Source organism: Penicillium cosmopolitanum (assembly GCF_028827165.1).
Source record: "Penicillium cosmopolitanum strain IBT 29677 chromosome Unknown utg000012l:1.0-3308103.0:1.0-3310761.0, whole genome shotgun sequence".
Taxonomy (NCBI): Eukaryota; Fungi; Ascomycota; class Eurotiomycetes; order Eurotiales; family Aspergillaceae; genus Penicillium; species Penicillium cosmopolitanum.
In genome coordinates this window covers 3,053,415-3,072,001 of record NW_026622682.1, presented here as the reverse complement: position 1 = coordinate 3,072,001, position 18,587 = coordinate 3,053,415, and the positions used below count along the sequence as shown (strand labels likewise).

General features: G+C 48.7%; 6 protein-coding genes across 6 annotated transcripts; 4 read left to right on the top strand and 2 right to left on the bottom strand.

Moving 5' to 3' along the window:
• Nucleotides 1–248: 248 nt before the first annotated feature.
• Nucleotides 249–1,475, top strand: N7509_013907 (aromatic ring-hydroxylating oxygenase subunit alpha; the record flags this gene model as incomplete). The annotated part of the gene is made up of 1 exon (XM_056638544.1): nt 249–1,475. One exon carries the CDS (start codon nt 249–251, stop codon nt 1,473–1,475), a length of 1,227 nt encoding a protein of 408 aa, XP_056482051.1.
• Nucleotides 1,476–2,616: 1,141 nt separating this feature from the next.
• Nucleotides 2,617–5,000, top strand: N7509_013906 (putative C6 transcription factor; the record flags this gene model as incomplete). Its single annotated transcript, XM_056638543.1, has 5 exons — nt 2,617–2,675; nt 2,767–2,952; nt 3,027–3,457; nt 3,511–4,424; nt 4,485–5,000. 5 exons carry the CDS (start codon nt 2,617–2,619, stop codon nt 4,998–5,000), a joined length of 2,106 nt encoding a protein of 701 aa, XP_056482050.1.
• A 229-nt stretch (nt 5,001–5,229) lies between these two features.
• Nucleotides 5,230–6,213, bottom strand: N7509_013905 (uncharacterized protein; the record flags this gene model as incomplete). Its single annotated transcript, XM_056638542.1, has 1 exon — nt 5,230–6,213. One exon carries the CDS (start codon nt 6,211–6,213, stop codon nt 5,230–5,232), a length of 984 nt encoding a protein of 327 aa, XP_056482049.1.
• A 774-nt stretch (nt 6,214–6,987) lies between these two features.
• N7509_013904 (Zn(II)2Cys6 transcription factor) lies at nt 6,988–9,186 on the top strand (the record flags this gene model as incomplete). The annotated part of the gene is made up of 3 exons (XM_056638541.1): nt 6,988–8,661; nt 8,719–9,050; nt 9,105–9,186. The coding sequence occupies 3 exons, from the start codon at nt 6,988–6,990 to the stop codon at nt 9,184–9,186; spliced, it is 2,088 nt and encodes a 695-aa protein (XP_056482048.1).
• A 197-nt stretch (nt 9,187–9,383) lies between these two features.
• Nucleotides 9,384–11,230, bottom strand: N7509_013903 (uncharacterized protein; the record flags this gene model as incomplete). The annotated part of the gene is made up of 5 exons (XM_056638540.1): nt 9,384–10,564; nt 10,649–10,731; nt 10,802–10,915; nt 10,980–11,050; nt 11,126–11,230. The coding sequence occupies 5 exons, from the start codon at nt 11,228–11,230 to the stop codon at nt 9,384–9,386; spliced, it is 1,554 nt and encodes a 517-aa protein (XP_056482047.1).
• Nucleotides 11,231–15,292: 4,062 nt separating this feature from the next.
• Nucleotides 15,293–17,200, top strand: N7509_013902 (arylsulfotransferase family protein; the record flags this gene model as incomplete). Its single annotated transcript, XM_056638539.1, has 2 exons — nt 15,293–15,790; nt 15,872–17,200. The coding sequence occupies 2 exons, from the start codon at nt 15,293–15,295 to the stop codon at nt 17,198–17,200; spliced, it is 1,827 nt and encodes a 608-aa protein (XP_056482046.1).
• Nucleotides 17,201–18,587: the final 1,387 nt, after the last annotated feature.

Below are 18,587 nucleotides of genomic sequence, written 5' to 3'. Positions count from 1 at the left end.
TCTATCGCGGATTGTCCGGCGTGTTGTTGTGACGTCTATGATGGACAATGGAATTGAAGGCTAATATATAGAGGGGTTATAGAGGGGGAGGAGTGATAATATAAAACAAACTCAACTCCCGCTCAACTCCTTCAATTCATAGCATTAATTCCAAGGTTAATAGCACCCACAGCCGACGGAGACAACTCCAGAAGCGTTAAAGATCTCACCCGAAAATAATTTGACGACTCCTCTCCGTACTTTCAAATATGTCGACAACCTTGAAAAGCTACTTGGGACTCACCGAAGCATCTGGCGACGCGACGCCCTTGACAGCTTTACCTACATCATGGTACACTTCTCCCGATATGTTCGAACTGGAACGCCGTGCCATATTTTCACGCAAATGGCTCTTAACCACACACAAGCTACGCCTCTGTAACACCGGCGATTGGCTCAGATATGATATTGCCGGCTTTGGCTTTATTCTTGTTCGTGATCGGGAGGGCAACATCAATGCTTTCCACAACGTTTGTCGCCACCGTGCGTTCCCTGTGGTGACCGAAGGCGAGGGAACTTCGCGGATTTTCTCCTGCAAGTATCATGGATGGTCCTACGGATTAAATGGCAAGCTTGCAAAGGCACCTGGCTATCAAGATCTTGAGGGCTTTGACAAGAGCAAGAACAGCCTCTTGCCCATTCATGTTCACATCGATGTCAATGGCTTCATTTGGGTCAACCTGGATAGCAAGGACACTCCAGAACTATCCTGGGAAGAAGAAATCCAGGGGGTTGACTTAACGAGTCAATTCCAGAATCTCGATGTTGAGGATTACAGCTTCGACCATGCCTGGGAAAGGGAGGAAGAGTTCAATTGGAAGACATTAGCCAACAACTATAATGAGGGCTACGACACGAAGACATCCCACCCCGATATACCTTCTCTTTCAGTTCTCAGCAACTATAGCCTGGACACCAAGGATGGCAGTGTCACTCACAACGCCGACTCAACGCCAGAACAGAGCCCCGCGGGTCTGAATCTAACCAGTAGCTACTACTTCCCCAATACCTCCATGGTTGTTTCTCCACATTTCTTCTTCCTACGTCGATTAGTGCCTGTGTCCGCAACGAGCAGCATTGAGCGATACGAAGTCTATCGGAACAAGTCCGCCAGCGACGATGACTTCGATTTGGTCAAACAATTATACAAAAATCTCAAGGGCGAGCTACACCCGACAACAGACAAGGGCCCATTATATTTCCAGAGTGTGGTCCGAGAGATTGTAACCAACTTCCACAAGCGCGAGGAAGAGCTTGGTCAGGCAATTTGGCCTTCTCGACAAGTCCTGCCAGCGACAGCTACGACCAGCCAAGATGATATCGACTTCTGCGCCAAACTCACCACCCAAACCCCCGCAAATGCTGACTGTGGGGCATCCGGTGGATGCTGCGGAGGAGTTGCTTGCGCGAGTGGTAACGAGGCTCTCGCTTACTAGTTTTTTTTTTATGTTTCTCATGACGGCGTTTGAGCGTTTGAAGACAGTCGCGGTCTTTAACATTGACATGTTGCATTGAAATCACGACTTCATTTTAATTCATGATAATTTCCATTTTAGCTAGAGCAAAAATTAGTACCGATTGACTTCGAGTCCGATTTTTGTCCTCCGGCTTGCGTATATAGAATACTAGGATGAACTGTTTAGTGCGTTAACATTGTGGCGTTCAATAAGTATTTCACTGAGAATACAGTTTATCGTTAAACAAAAAACATTTTACCCCAACTTGAACTCGCAGAAAGCCCCACCACCACGGAGTAATCCAGTCAGGCTAAGATTGGTATTAAGACCGCTCTGGCGTTAACCAGAGAGGGCGGACCCCCAGCCTCCTGGGGCCACCGAGAACGGGGCCCTTTTGCTTATCATCTTCTTGACCCTCGTTCCAAAGGATTCTGAACCATCCCACCCCACATGGCCCCAGCTCTCCAATTTCGCGATAACGAACTTGAAACGCGCACGATGTGATTCGAGGAACCTTATTCTTATCGGCGTTAACCTTTTCATCCCTAGCAGGTGCGAACACATGATACACGACCGGAGAGAATCCTATTGAATAACAGAGAATCCTATGGCAGGGATCTGCGACTGGGATGATCTCCTCGAGAGGTGAGAGAGATGGGTGTAGGATAAATTTTCCTTTTTCAGCGGCGCGAGTTACATCGCAAACCTAGTGGCAGCACACGGACCGTCCTGGCCCTGGCAACCTTGGCTAGACCTGGGGGTCCACATGTCTAAGCCAAGTCTAGCGGCCCAAAACTGGGCCTCTGCATGATCTCGCAAGTGCTGGCATGTACTCCAAAGCTACGGGGTAAGTAATGGTTTGTTGGTTGGTTTGGTCTCCGCGGGACTTCCCCGCTCTCACTTTATCATAACCCCGTCATCCTCTGCCTTCATTCTTTCTCTTTTAACATAACTCCCCCTTTTAATTGTTCCTTTCTTACTTTTGTTGCCTTGGAATGGCACTACCGTTTATCAGTTAGGCGTGTTTTTATTTAACACATTCTGTGCAACCTCCAGAACTCCACCCTTTTCTTGAAAAAAGTTTTTCGCCAACGGCCATCTCCCCGCACTGCGTCATATAATGCCGCGTGAAACCAATCGTGGAAGATTGCGATCGCACGAGGCTTGCCTAAACTGCCGGTATAGTTGCATGCGCTGTCTCGAATATCTTCTTTGTACTAATTTATACTGAACAGGAGAAAGAAGACCCGATGCCCCGCTGAGAAACCAGCTTGTTCCAGCTGCGTTCGGTTGAACCAGCCCTGTCTATATACAACGGTGTCCAGAGGCTCGCGAAGTGGCCCATCGGTATGCATCCTCCCCATAAAGGATATCTTAATGGATACTCATCATCAGTGAAGGCCGATCGTCTTGCATACTTGGAGGAGAAGGTCAATCTTATTTTGAACGGAAACAGGTAAGACACGGACCGTGTCGGACCGCCTGGTGAAGTGATTTCTTCTCATGCTGACCTTTTTCCTTTCCATATAGGCCCCCACAAGACCAGAATAACAGCGGACCCAATGATATTCCAGACACTGCCTATTCAGGCGCTTCGTACCCCTCCTCGGGGGAGCCGGGCAACAACTTCAGTGACCCTTTCCTGCTTGGGGTCGGACTTGACGACACCAAATTACATTCATCCTCCCGCCTATCACAGGCTATCGGTCTCTATTTTCAATACTGCCACAGACAACCTATCTGGTGCTTCGATCGCGAAGAAGTCAAAGACCCTAGCTATGTTTCCGAAGAACTTGCTTGCAGCATCATAACATTGACTTCGCGATTCTCACAAGAACGTGATGAGATGATTCATTATGGCGATAGTGCCCGCACATTGGTCATGTTGCGTATCGCAAATGGGACTGTCGAACTAGAAACCATCGAAAGCCTTTGTCTATTATCATACTCGTCCTTTTTAGGTAAGCTACATTGCGGATCAGTATCTACTGTGCCAATAACTAATAGGTTATAGATGGAAACATACAACTTGGAAGGTTCCATCTGGGTCTTGCTCTTCAACTATGCCGGTCCTCAATGCTTGATCTGGACACTACGTACGGCATTGAATGTCCATCTGCCGAGCGGAAGAAAAGGTTATTCTGGAGCCTTCAAGCACTGGAGCAATCATATGGCCAGATTAATGGAATTTTGAGTGTTCCATCAGAGGTATTGCGCTCGTTCTATGTTTCCACTGGTGATGATCAGGAGAGAGAGAGGAAACTTGATCCAAAACCTCCCCCATTACCTCACGACGAAGTCGGGTGTTCTGGCCCCGATGCCACCGGTATCTGGAGCCTTGCCCTGCATTTTGGATGGGTATGGAGCAGAGTTAGAACATACCTCTACGACTGTGCACAGAGTAAGCTGAGAGAACCATGGCGACATGACTCTATGTATGCGATGGTCCTCTCGGACCTAACAGAACTTGAGAACAAGCTTTCTCTATGCCATCGGTACGACTCGGTTAAATTCTACGAGCGCAGATCCGATGAACTCCGGCATAATCGAGAATATTGGGGACCCTGGCTCAAACTCCAATTCACTTATCATTCTATATTGACCGTCCTGAATCATCCTTTCCTCTATATTGTGGCATCTCAATACAACCATAATCTGACAATCCCTAATACATTTTGGCGCCGCTCGTCAGAGGTTGTCCTTCTCCACGCGACCTGGATTGTTCGCATGATCGACATGATATCTGAAAAGAAGATGCGTCTCATTGATCCTTTCTTTGGACATGCGGCTGCCATCGCGGCTACTGTGCATCTGTACTACTGCTGTGCTGCTGACCCAAGGCTCAAGTTCAAATCAAAAACCGATTTTGCCAAATGCAGGAGATTTTTGAAAAGCTTCGTCCCATTTTCTCCTGCGTGTGAGATTCTTGTGCGTTTCCCCCTACCATTGATATTGTTTGTCACCTGTACTCACCTTGATTTTTCCTAGGATCGAACACTTGACAAAATGACGCATATAGCTTCTGGGTCAGAGAAGGTCGACTTCGACTGGGAACCATCAACGATACACCTTAGTATCCCGTTGATGTGGGAGGTTCTCCAGGTCAATTTGACACCGAGTTCGCTAGACATGTCTACTGCCGGCTTGTTGCATCCGTCACTCACGCCTGCAGTGTTCCCCGAGGATGTGGAAAATCCTACCTCGACACTCGAAATTATTGTGGCAATGTCGCCTGATATCACTGTAAATACCGCTGATGGTGGATCTGCAGCACATATGCCACCCAACATGCCCCATTTGGCGTCAGCACCAGCATCACCAACCAGCTCAGCCATGGGGGACAAGTTGGTTGCCCCTGCAGACAGTCTCATGAGCAATACGCCTTGGCTCTGGGCGGACCCCTCACAGTTTGTGGATATGGAGAATCTGGGATATGCCGAGTCGGAATCCACCCTCGGCAATGCCGATGGCTTTTCGACTTGGTGGGACTTTGGCAACTTATAGGAGTATCATATTCATTTATCTTTATTCCCACTTGACAAGGATTAAGGTCTCAAGACAAGTCCCAAGACACCGTGCCCTCCGAGCGCTCAGTGCCTCGGCTCGCCGCGGCTGTTTATCTACTATGGATGCCCCGAATTCCCCCATGCCTATATACAACACCTAACAACTAGTGCCCTCGGTTACCCTTATGCGAAAAGCCCATCGATTAGCCCTGCATCTGCGCCTGGCCCTATGCTGCCGCAACGGTCTTCAACTTCTCCTGCAACGCGGCAAAATTCCTCTTCATCGCACTCTCGGTAAACTGAGCCCCAGTTACCATTGGATATTTCTTCAGCGGTCCCTGAATCAGGGCATCCCTGCAAGGCTGGTTGAAGTATGCAATGCTATAACGATCCCCAAAATAGTCGCCGGGCTCACATGGTGCCTTTACCCGGTGAAATGTCGATTTGAACCGATCGTCTGACCAGGACATGAGTAAGTCCCCAATATTGCACACGATTTCCCCGGTCTTTGCCTCCACTTTGGTCCATTCATCCCCAATCCCAAACTCGGTTACCACCTCGCGCCCAGGGCAAATCTCCAGTCCACTCTGTCCCTCTTTTTGGAACAGTAGCGTCAGAAAGTCCCAATCCGCATGTGCCCCAGCGCGATGATACTCTTTGCCATTCGGGTCCTCCGGCAGTGCGAAGTAATGAAGTAGTCGCATAGTGGTTTGAGAGTCCCCTCGCGTGATATCGTGGCATTTGACAAAGAAGTCTTCGGGGAATCCCAGTCCGCGTGCAAAGCACCGCATGAGACATTCCGAAATTTTCTGCACCCGATGCATGAAAGCAAGAGCAGTAGTTTGAAACTCTGGTAGATGCTCGTCTGCAACCCATAGCCCCTTCATGTTGTCCCCAAATTGCAGTTGGTATGACTCTTTGCTGTCGGGTTTCCCGGTCGAGGGCCGAACCTGTGAGTTCTCCTCCCATCCGACGTTGTTTGCATTCCACGGAACGGTTGTTTTCGCGAGGTCGGGTAAGTCGAAGAAGCTCTTAGATGTCGAGAAAATAGCTTCGATATCTTGTTTCGATAGGCCATGGTCGACCAGTGTGAAGAAGCCGACATTTTCAGCGGCCTCGATTAATTCTTTCGTGATTTGATCGATTCGTGTCTCAAATTCTGCTAGAGAGATTTGGGGTATCGGGCGATCGACGTATTGTGTCTGGGCCATGCTGCCTGCTATTGTTGACTCTTGGACAGGTTGCGCTTAGTGTATTGTTCGATGATTCTGAGTAGAATTATTTAGTCGGAGTTAAATAGAGGAGGGTTGTACAACCATGTTGAAAGAAATGTCACACATCCTAGTGGCTTTCGAGTTCGATGGTATACTTATCTTGAAAGCTCGGCCGAGGCCTCGACCGAGGCCTCGCCGAGCATATTGCAGAGCGTGGCGACGGGGCTCGGGGCTCGCCGAGCTCGAGATCGAGAGAAACCGGAATTCGATCATAAAGTGTTAATCAATTCGTGTATGAAGATCCTAGATTTCATTTTCATATGAGAATGGGGCCTGCTTCTTCGATTCCCAAGATCTTCTTTCCCCCTGTGATTGAGCTTCTCAACGCTCATACGGCCGTACAAAGCCTCGCAGTCTCTTGGTATATTTCCTTGTCATTTGGTCATTATTCGCTTAATTCATCATCATCTCTCGCGACGGTTGAAGAGTAGTACGTATATACTGCAGCGATCGGAAAAGTCTACAGTATATTGCAATAAAACCCCCCCCCCTCCCTTAAAGGGCAACACATCTGACTTTTTTCAATAATAATAAATGCAAAGTCTTTCTTTTACTGCTGATGGACGGCCTAGTGGTTAATAGGCGATAAGGTGGCTGTGTAATGCCGTAAAACTAACTGGTCGCTCGTCTCCGCAGATAAGGCTAGTCAACCATGGAGACTATGGTAGTTGACAGTTACAACGTTCACCCCTAGACAATTCTATTGCACACATGAGTTCTGGTATTCAGCGCAAACGACTAGCTTGCGTCGAGTGCACTCGTCGCAAAATCAAATGCGACAAGACCGTACCCTGTCGCAACTGTACCCGGAAGGGCACACAATGCTCTCGTGCTCAGGCGCGGGACTCCCCGAGCCTGGAAGTGGCTCGACCTGACACGCAGGCTGGGACTTCCCTATTCCCCCAGTCAACCTCTGAAGCATATAAGATCATTGACGGGCTGAAATCCAAGATTAATTGTCTCGAGGCCGAACTCAGCGCGGCTAACGAGGCCGCCACGCGCGCACGAACACCAACGCCCTCGTACCATTTCAGTAGCACGACATACTCTCCTGCAAATTCTCTAGTATATCATCCGATCGCTGGATCTGTATCAAACTCTAGTAAAGCTAGTTCCATTCAAACGCCAAACGAGGTTGAAGATGCAGCAACAATCCTGGAGTTTCTCGCCTGGGGCCGTCGCAAGGACCCTTCCTACCAAGATGACATTGCAAAAAGAAACGACATGCCTCATTCGCCCGGAGATTTACCTGTTGAGGATGATTGGAACGGCTTGCATACTTCGGGTCTCTCAATGATGAGTTTCTGCGAGCTATTACTGCCGATTAAACAGAAAGTTCACGAGCTCGTCACTTATCACTGCGAGTGTTTGCTATGGTATCATGGAGCATTCCACGCAACGACGTTTCTCCAAGAGCTAGAAGATTTCTATGCTCGGGCAGGCGGACGCATTGATGGATCTGGCGTTGATTTACAGTGGATGTCACTTCTCTTCGCCGTACTCACTGGGTCAATAGCCAGTGCTCCCACGGCCACCACTCAAGCTTGGGGGTTCCGTGATCAGGAGAAGAGAGCTTTATCCCATCGATGGCTCAAGGCTTCTGTTGCTTGTCTCCACCAGGCGAATTACATGGCCTGTCACTCTGTATATGCTGTCCAGGCCATCGCGACGCTAACCATATCTGCCCACATGCTTGGGAAATCCAATAGCTTCTCTGTACTTCTGGCCGCTGCTATCAGGATTGCACAGGGCCTTGGGCTGCATCAGCTCGATGCGGATCAGGAATCAACGTCCTGTGACCCATTAAGCCAGGAAATCGGCCGTCGCATATGGTGCCAGCTCTGTATCCAGGACTGGTTTTCCATTCCCTTCACCGAAAGTTATTTGATTCACCGAAAGTGCTTTAATACTGAGAGACCTGGAAATTGTGACAATCATCTTATTCCCATTTCAGAAGACCAGCCGACTGTTACAGGCTACTCCCGTCTCTTTTATAACATCGCATATCTGATGCCAGGCCTCTACGATGACTTCACTTCTTCTAATACTTTGTATACGCGATACGAAGAGGTTCTGAAGTACGATCGGCGATTACGCACGCTGGCGACGCAACATCTTCCTCGCTACTTACAAAATGTCCCTCTAGATCCATCTTGGCCAAGCTATGTTCCCTGGGCGAGACGAAGCTTGGCCATCAGCTCTTCTCACAAGGTGATCATGATTCATCGGAAATTCTTGAGCCTGAGCTTTGTAAATCCAATGTTTGAGTTCACTCGAAAGACTTGCGTTGCTGCTTCCCGCACCATCATTAAAGAACAGAAGGAGGCCACACTTGAGAATGGGCCAGTTTTGTGGATACATCAAGCATTCAGCGTAACTGCAAGTGTAAGCGCCGAGTTGGAAGTTGTGATCAAGCATAACAATACTAAGCATTTTGTATAGATAATTCTTTGTCTTGATATGTTTCATCGACCTACGGCAGATAGCCAGTCATCACAAAATCGACAATTTGTTGAAGATGGCATTGCAATTCTTTCCCATTGTGATTCGGACATGATTGCTCGTCGTGGCGTGCCATTGATTAAAGCGATGCTCCAGGCCGAGGAGAGGCGATCTGGTTCACCCGACTCGCACGAAGCGCAAGCGTTCGATAAAGCAGGCATGGGTTTGAACATTGCGTCCATAATTCAAACATTCTATAAAAAAGACCGGAGTGGCCTATCCGGAGACTCGCCAGATATTCCTCCGGTGGAATCCAGCACCAGGACATTGGGGTGTGGCAATTGGCCAGACTTGATAAACCATGAGTTAACTGGGATACCGAGTAGCGACCTTTTGATGCCGTTTGGGGTGGACTATGCGGAAGGACTCGACGACATTTTAAGTCTTGCAACTAACTGTCTCAACTGAAATTTGCTCGCAATTATTTTGTGTTAAATGCTCATGTCCACAAGCCAAGAGTATATCCACGGGATTTAATTAGATGGCATAGTATGTACTTGGGCCTGCCCATAGCCAATTAAACATAAGATCTCGAGACAAATAACCATGAGTCGAAATTTCCACAAATGCGGTTCCGCTGTACGCAAGTAAAATAAAGAGCTTGTTTACTCGTTCTTGCGGACCTGGGTGATAGGCGCTTGGTAAATCCGGCGTCCATGGAGGAGATATTGCACACAAGCAAAGATAACGACAACTCCGAAGACCAAAATCGACCAGTTCATATCAACTGGCGTCGGGTTGGCCGCAGTGGGGAAGAATGTGAAGGTGATGGCGAAAATGAGATATGCGACCGAGAAAACGTTGATGGCCAACCCGAATTTCCCTAGCGAAAATCGCGCATGTGGGATACCACCTGGAAGTAAACGAGCGCGAATAAATGCGCCAATCGACAGGATGTAAGTCGTAAAGAGAGCCGCAATCATTACGGACGCAACGGCGTTGAATGCAGCGGTCGATCCAATATTGATGAGGCAGAGCAGCACAGTGATCATAGTTGAGACCAATACAGACGTAATAGGAATGTGTAACTTCTTGTTCACATGTGCAAGAGCACCGGAGAACGGCAGGGCATTGTCGCGAGCAAATGCAAAGGTTTGGCGAGACGCGGTAGCAAGAATACTGATGGCACTGCAAACCTCCATAACGAGAATAATCGCCGCGACTCCATTTGCGGCGGCTGTTGAGCCAGTGGCATGTTGAACAGCGGGGAGGAAAGAAAATCCGCTAGCAGGGGCAATGACATCCTGGATGTTGCCCATGTTATAGAGAAGGGTGACAAGCATGATGAACCCTAATCCACCGTTGATGAGAGCGGTTGAGACCATGCACCAGGGAACAACGAAGGCGGCATTTTGGACCTCCTCGGCCATGTGAGTAGCAGCATCAGGACCGGTCCATGAGAAGAGAGGAGTGAGCTGGCCAACGAGACATGCAAGGCCCATACCTGACCATCCTCCAAAGTTGGAGAACTCTGTCCAGACTGCAGAGTCAGGGGCCTTTCCGGGGCCCATTGCCCAGAGAGGAACCAGAACTGCAACGAATCCTCCAAGGTGAAGAAATAGGATAACTCCTTCAAGGGGAGCCAGCAATTGTGCGCCAAGGGTATTGATCAGTGTTCCGACGACCGCGATTGCAATCGTGAGGAGAGTACCATGCCAGCGCTCGAAGCCGTAAACATATCCTGAGTCGTCGGAATAGTTGAAAACGAGTAATCCCTGGATCAAAGTCCCACAAAGGAAGCAGATACTAGCAAAGGCAGCTTGCCATCCCAGAACCGAGAGCCATCCTAAGATCAATAGGGTCAGTATGCAAACTAGCCCTTCAATATAGAAGAGCAGAAGAGAAAAGGTTTGGTCGAGAATATTCTTACCAGTGAGATAACTCAGGAATCGCTGGAATCTCGGGGCAGCAAATTCACTGACCCAATGATATTGTCCACCAGAAGTCGGCGAACTGGCGAATAGTTAGACTAACGAGTTCGGGTGCATGGCGCGTCGAATAGCAATTTTCCTGCGATACGTACATGGAAGCAATCTCCGCCATAGAGATCACAGAGGCGAAGAATCCGACAAACGATGCGATATAGACATAGACCATGCCGGCGCGGCCTCCATCTGTAAGGCCATAGGTACTCGTGCTGCGCAGGGTGTGTCAGTCGGCAAGGGGCCTCTTTTGCGACCAGTCGGATCGGATGGGCTCACAGTAGAATCGACTCCCAACTCGCCATTAAAGTCGTAGTGAATCCTAGAATGGAGTAAAACTTGAAGTTTCGCTATTCGTATTGCCAGTCAGTAACCATGTGCTTCAAGCTATCGCGGTGATCCCCGCATCGCCCGCTTCGACTGACCTTCAACTGCTGGGACTTGCCCAGTCGCTCCATATCGCGATCATCCTGTAGGCTTTGGTCCAAGCCGACCTCATGGCTGACGATCTCCTTGTCTACACTCGACATGACTGCTATGCGTGGAAAGACAGAACACACTGCGATCGCAGGAGCAAAAGAGATGGCAAAAAAAATCGCAGATCCGTGGGGAGAGGAAGGCCAGGGGGTTCTTCTCCGTCTGGGCGCGAAGCCAATCATGACGAGCCAAAGGCACGCGGTGGAGTAAGGAGGAGCCCACGAAGTCTATTTAATTATCGGCACATACTGAGTGGTTCTTGGATCGCTCTCTTCACCTCTTCCACCCACCAGCTTTGACTCTCGACTTCTCAAGGATATCCTCGGATCTGCGTCATGCCGGTCTAGCGCCTACTAGTAATGCGACGATGCCTGCAGCTGGTGGCACTAGCGCGCGCCATGACACCAGAAGAGTCAAGTTGCTGGACCTTGAAACCAAGTTTGCATGGGGATGTGGATCGCGGACCTTCCGAATGAAGTTCGGTGGTAGAAAGGATCATTTTTTCCTGCATGTTTCCAGAATATAGAAGGGATATGATTCGACAACGCACGCGATCCGGGAGTCATTTTATCTTGGACTGCATGGTAGGATGTACACCTTGACCTTAATCCAAGCCCTGGAGACCCCTCTTCCATCATCATCACTTGCATCCTTCAAAATTCACTCGAGCGCGAAGAGCGCGTTGCATGCATTTGACCTCTGATCGGTCGGGCCATTGAGATCACACTTCGGTGGCGCCGCTAAGGGGTACATAGTACTCGTACATCCTCGGCCCAAACATGGTGTGATCGGCGCAGTCTTGGTACACATCGGGAGCTCTGGGCAACAGGGGAAACATTCTCCCAGGCGAGAGTGATTTTTATTGATCCTGGAAGGCGGCACGAACCGTTGAGCGACTCCACGATTCTACATGAAGCTCCATAGCACGTCTCGCTGGATTCTTCAGGCCTTGAAATCGTGGGTCTTCTAGAGGGTCTGTGTAGCGACCGGTTCGCGGCAGCTCGCTCTAGCCGACGAGAATGCGAAGCTGGTTAAGACATCTCCACCTCGATCTTGGTTGGTGGTGGAGCCAGAGATGCTCACGACTCAACTTTTAAAACGCCAAGTGGCGCAATATCTCAAAAATGGGCAACTTTCTTAGATTAATTAAATGATTGATCGTGATTCAGAATTTCCACGTCGCGTCCTCCAGTGCTACAATAGTTTCACGATAACGGCAAATGCTAAAGGAGCCGTTTCAACTCCGTAGAAAATGTGTCAATCGTGAAAGATCCCGAGGTCGTTCCTCGCGTTGCCTAGTCATTTCCAATCCCTGGCACTTGTAAACTTGCATATACTTTGGCAGATGCCCTCCAATTTGCTTGCCTAGCTTGCTTTGTTTGGTCGTGAATTAGTCACTTTGCAGAATTCCACCACATGCCATGTTTATCTCGCGCCGTTTCTATTAGAAGAGAATCGGAAGGTAGTAGTGAGAAATCTCAGCAATTTAATTTACAAATTAACCTTCCAGGGTTGCCAGTGAGCGCCTGGGTGTCAACCTTGGAAGTTGGAACATGCAAAGTCCAGGTGGAAGGTGGTAGTACTAGTATTTAGTAACTGTCCGGCCTGGCCTGGGTCATTTTATATATAACCCGGCGGTGACTCCCGATCTCCACGGCTAAAGACATTTAATGGATCCATTTTGGCCTCTTCCAAGCCCTGGAGGTTTCCAAGGGTTCGAACCTTGAAAAACTTCAAATTTCTAAAATAGTAGATAACGAGTCGCAGGTATCCTTGACCAAAAATAAATAAATTTCTAGGATGTCCTAGTGGACAAAATGATAGTAGACAGGGGGTTCGGACTTTCTACTTCAATGATTTAGCACCACTATAGTATCGCTTTTACATATTATGCAAGAGCACGAAAATTTCAATTGACCAATTTGAACGTAGTTTCTCAAAGTCCAAACTGAGGCAATAATGCTAGATTTTCATCTCTCAATCCATATTTCACCCTGACATTTCTTGGACGGTTGTTTCTGGCTACTTTAAAAAAAGAGTGTGTCGTCGAAACTAGCCAGGTGGAGATATACACGATCCGAGATTGTGATGTAGCGCCAATGGAACGCGACTAAGACATTTCTCGCCGTTCCTGCATATGGCCTCTAAGTTAACTAAGTGTTTCTAATCATAAGCTTGATGGCGTTGGGCAGTGGAAAGCCAGAGTGCCAAGGTTCATTCTCCGAGCTACTCGAGTTGAAAATAGCCCTGGCTTTAGTTGTGACGGTCGCACAGGATAACAGAGGAAAAATATTGCAAAAAATATGATTGCCGTGAGAACCATAATTTCAGTGCGACGTCTTACATGGTTGATATACCGGGCCTCGCTCAGGAGAATTTGATGTCGTTTTCTAGTGTTGGTTCTTGCCCCCCATACCAACACTGGAATTTGGATTATCAGCCCTAGTAAATCCGTCGCTGAAAGATGAATCGAGATAATTGACAGTAGTTAGGTTATATTAATCACAGAAATGCCCTAAATTTGGGAGTCTTCAAGCTTTCGCTGTATCGCTATTGGAGAAAGATGAAAAGCTTGAATTCACCGACTCCAGACTTGCCCATCTTTGAATTTACAAAGCCAAAATCCATCGTAGTAACCGAAAATCGTGGTTCCGACCGGTTGAAATCACCAGAATAGTAGAATACTTACTCGAGATAATCGCATATCCTCTAGTCTTTTTGACACTAGGGATGGTTATTCATCATGGGGTGGGATTATGCTGCCGTATTGATCGTGTAGTATATTCTGCATCGCTATTGTAAGTTTCCGCACTGTGAGGCAAGAAGATTTATTGGTTTGACTCTAAAGTAATGAGCCTTGACGAATATGGATTTCTAACCAAATGGCATAGGGTTAATTTGACCTTTACTATCCAAACCCTAGTACTATATACCTACGTTAGACCCAGCAACTCAGACTCCTACGACAGATCATAGTTTTGGGCAGCTAATTTTAGTTCGCAGAATTTATGAGTTCTGTTAGCTCTGCTTGCGTGCTGACCAAAAGTCAACGTGGCCGGCGAGCTGACGAGTGCATCTCGTACTCGTACCAGGATTCACCTATGAATCCCTGTTTCCTCTAGCTTACTTTGGCTCTTGAGGCCGAGTCGGAGCAAAACCAGAGTGAAACTCCGATGATAAGATTTGTGCAGCGAATTATAGACACAGCCTGGACTCCACTTCTTCAACGGGTAATGGATTCGGCACTCATCTCGACCTCCACTCTGAGTGTCTGAAAGGCTCCAAGGGTCTTCGTCTCCAGTTAGACACTGAGCGAAACCTCCAGTATATACTCAATCCGTATCTGACATCGTCAATTAAAGATACAAATATAATTTCAAGGAATAATCTGGATTGTCGATGAGAGCCCCGCGGGACTATGGAGCCCACTCTTGCCAATGATTGGCACATTTGAGTTTCAAAACCCACGGATATCGGCACTCGCTACAGACAGAATAGTGGGATCTACTATAATAGCCATTGCGCGCGGGCTATCGCAATTGAATGGCCCGCTGACGTTTGTGCCGGACGCCACAATATGCCAGCTGCGCCCGTAGACGCGTGGGCTGGTGGTCCGTCCCTGGCGAATTTTGAGGAGAAACCAAGGACTATGGGGCTTCACCCACAATTCTAACAGCGATCCCCAACTCTGAATGGCTGTGTGCCATGTGGGTGTTCGCAAGGCCAAGACATTGAAGCGCAAAGGTCCCATTTCTCCCGACGCATTCACAAAAACACGCAAGACGACAGGGAATTTAGACCCACTGATGGCTTGGCATATAGGAGATTTGATGATGCCATGCCGAATCAGCATTTGATGTTTTAAGAGGTTATCCACGTTGCAATGGGGCCATGAATTACTTGCGGGGTGCAGCAAGGAGGTCGTCCGTCTTGATGACATCGCCCTTGGTTCTGGGCAAGGGACGCATAATCCCTTTATAGGACCAAGCAGGCTTTCTTAAAACTGGGCCATGGCCCGCTCCGCTCCTCCCTACTTCTGCTTTCGTACTCGTTTGGTTGTTGTTCACGCCCTCACTCTCCCCTGAGACGCCCCTTTCCCGGAACGCAATGCGCCAATGTCCATGCGGAAATCATCCGCCGTCACCCTCCTGAGTCCCTGGCTTGGTCGGGGTGATCGTTTCCGCAAGTGTTCCCTTAGTCGTTGGATTCCTGCTCTGGTGGTAGCTCTCAGTGCTTTGGCACTCTTCTGGACATATGCCGTGCCACAACTCGCAAGATTTCGATTCCGCGGCGGGTTGAGCTGGTATGATATGGGATGGTACGGCTTCGGACCGTCACGAAACTATGCCTCCTTCAATGAAGAATCTCCCGTGATCGAGATTACTCCAGCTGGCGCACAATGCGATCCACGATATACTTTTATTGCTCCGCGAGGCGATTCCGTTGTTCATCCCGGTCCAATGATCTTAGATGCCAAGGGAGAGCTTATATGGACGAAACCTAACTCGGGCACAACGCAAGATTTTAAAGTTCAGAGCTATAGGGGTCAAGACTATCTTACTTATTGGCAAGGAGATGAGGAAGATGGTCATGGGCGTGGATCGTGGTATATGGTATGCGCATAACTCCTCACTTATCGGCATCCAGACTTGGTATTGCCACGCGAATCGCTAACATCTCTTTACTATTGGCAGTTGGATTCAGCATACACAATTCGCTATATAGTATCGCCCGCCGGAGGGCTAGAGGGTGATCTACACGACTTCCAAATAACATCCAACAACACGGCTCTTATAACAGCATACGAGCCTATTCCGTATGATCTGACATCCGTCGGTGGACCCGAACTCGGATGGCTTTACGACGGTGTGATTCAGGAGATTAACCTTGAAACAGGAGAGCTTCTCTTCGAGTGGCGCTCATCCAGATTCTATCCCCCGGAGAGCAGTTATGAGCCACTTGGAGAGAAAGGACACGAACGGATACTAGGTTATGATTACTTCCATATTAACAGTGTCGACAAAGATAACCACGGACGCTATCTGGTATCTGCACGACACACTCACACCGTCACCTGCGTGGATGGAACATCTGGTGAGGTTCTTTGGTCATTGGGGGGCAAGGATAATGAATTCCTCGATGAATCGGACGGGGCTGCAACCCAATTCGCGTGGCAACACGACGCACGTTGGCAAAGCTCCAATACTTTGACATTATTCAACAACGCTGCCAACCCAGAATCTGACAGATCTTCCGTCAGTCATGGAGTCCTGTTAGAACTTGATATACCTTCAAGGAAAGCAAAGGTTTTGACGACTTACGACCACCCGCAAGAACTGATGGTTGTGTCCCAAGGAAACCTACAGGTCCTTGACAATGGAAACGTTCTTGTTGGGTGGGGCCATAGCGCTGCCTTCACCGAGTTCTCGCCAGAAGGCACAGTGCTATGTGATGTTCATTTTGGCGCGTCGGCCTACTTCACCTTTGGCCGGATTGTTTCCTATCGCTCCTTCAAGAGCAACTGGATCGGGATGCCTAATACCGTTCCGGACGCTGCAATGACGAGAGAGAGAGTTCTTGTGAGCTGGAATGGCGCAACCGAGGTCGCAACGTGGCGATTCCAAGCCTGGGATGGTGCAGACATAAACAACATGACATTCAGCACGATTAAGGATGTTGGGCGCTCTGGATTTGAGACTGAGATTCCTTTTCCTTCTGACTTCACGTCATATTTTCGAGTTGTCGCGCTCAAATCTGACGGCGCAGTCCTCGGCATGACGGAAGTCTTGCAGCGTGGTAGTACTGAACCCATGGAGGACAGTCCCGCTTTGGACCATTCCTGGCGTGTTGCAATCGTGCTACTTTTTATCCTTTGTTGTCTGACACTTGGGTTATATTTTGCCATTTCGAGGTTTTCGCGATACCGAAGATCCCAGAGGGATCGGTCATATCGACCCCTAGCACACAAGGATGAGGATGAAGATGACCCGGAGAACGGGATTGGCCATCATATGGCAATATAGAGTGGACGCTGGCGTCCTTGATACCCATGAACATTCGTATATAGATTTACGCAGCGGTCGCGACTTGAACTTCAGAGCCGTGGCTTGTATATAACTGAGCTTTCCAATAGATTACTACGAAGTCTTCTTTTCTATTGTACAGCTAGGTGGTATCCTAGTACATGATCCCACCGGCATTCACTACTCTTCCTTGCACCTTCACAATCACGTTGACACCCCTCGCGTTTTTGACGGCTTGAAAATTCCTACGCTTTCTTCAATTCAGCGGATCCATCTTTTAGCTCCTAGGGCGTGACTCGTTAGTGCAAAAAATGGAATACTAATCACTTGTTCAACAGTATGAATGTGGTCATGCATGCGAATGAGAGACTGCATCGGAGGAAGCCGATTTAGATGCCTTATTTATGCCTGAGGTATCTATGCATCAAACACAAATTTCCCTAAGAATTTCCCAGATATGCTCAGCGCTACGGAACACTTTCCCACATGGAATCGGATTCGTGTACGGAGGTATATGCAACCCTAAGTTCGGTTCCCCGAGGCATTGGACTTTCATTTACCAAAGTGATCCCGGCATACGCAGGCCAAGGCTCCAAGGGCTCCAAGGGCTCCAAGCCTTGACCAAATCCGCCAAATGAACGAGTCAAACAGTCCTCGATGGATCCTTCCCGCCAAGAAGGACCGGGTGACATTTGGGGGTCAGTCCTCCCCACCACCCGCCCCCGCCAGGGAACGCCCTAAGGAGGCCCGTGGCGCTTCTCGACACTCTCGGCGTGCTCGGCATGCTCGGCGCCTATCCTAAGCACCGCCAAGCCGCACTCCAACCGAGGCGGGTTTTGCCAATATCTAAGCCACAATCCTTCGCCCCTTCGCTTGACTTTCTGTTTTCAATCACTCCTCTCCAGGTAATTCCTGGGGGCGGGTTTCAATATCCCTCACTTCGATATGTTCGATTCATAGTTAGGACAAGCGGGGATCAGTGCGCTACTCGTATGCTTATCGGCATAACACACGCACACGCACGCACACACCATTGAGATCGGTATCGGAGAAAATTATTTCATCGATGCGGCCTGCGGGTTGACTTTTGACTAACATCGTTGAAGATCGGTAGATCCTCGGGGCCTAGCTACAAGCTATCTGCGGCTATCTGGTGGAGCATTGTGTCGCCAGCATTCACTTCCACTCAGCTCTACTCTCTATTTCTCAGAAATTGTTTTTATCGGCAGACTCTTGTTTTCAGTTAAGAATTGCCTCCCACACATACCCTACGGCGAAATTTCCCGCCTTGTGCGATTCACGGCCCGTTTACGATATTCTAACCAAAGCCCAGATCTTGGCCACCACCGCCAAGCGGTATAGCGACATTGGCATGCATTTTCCGTCC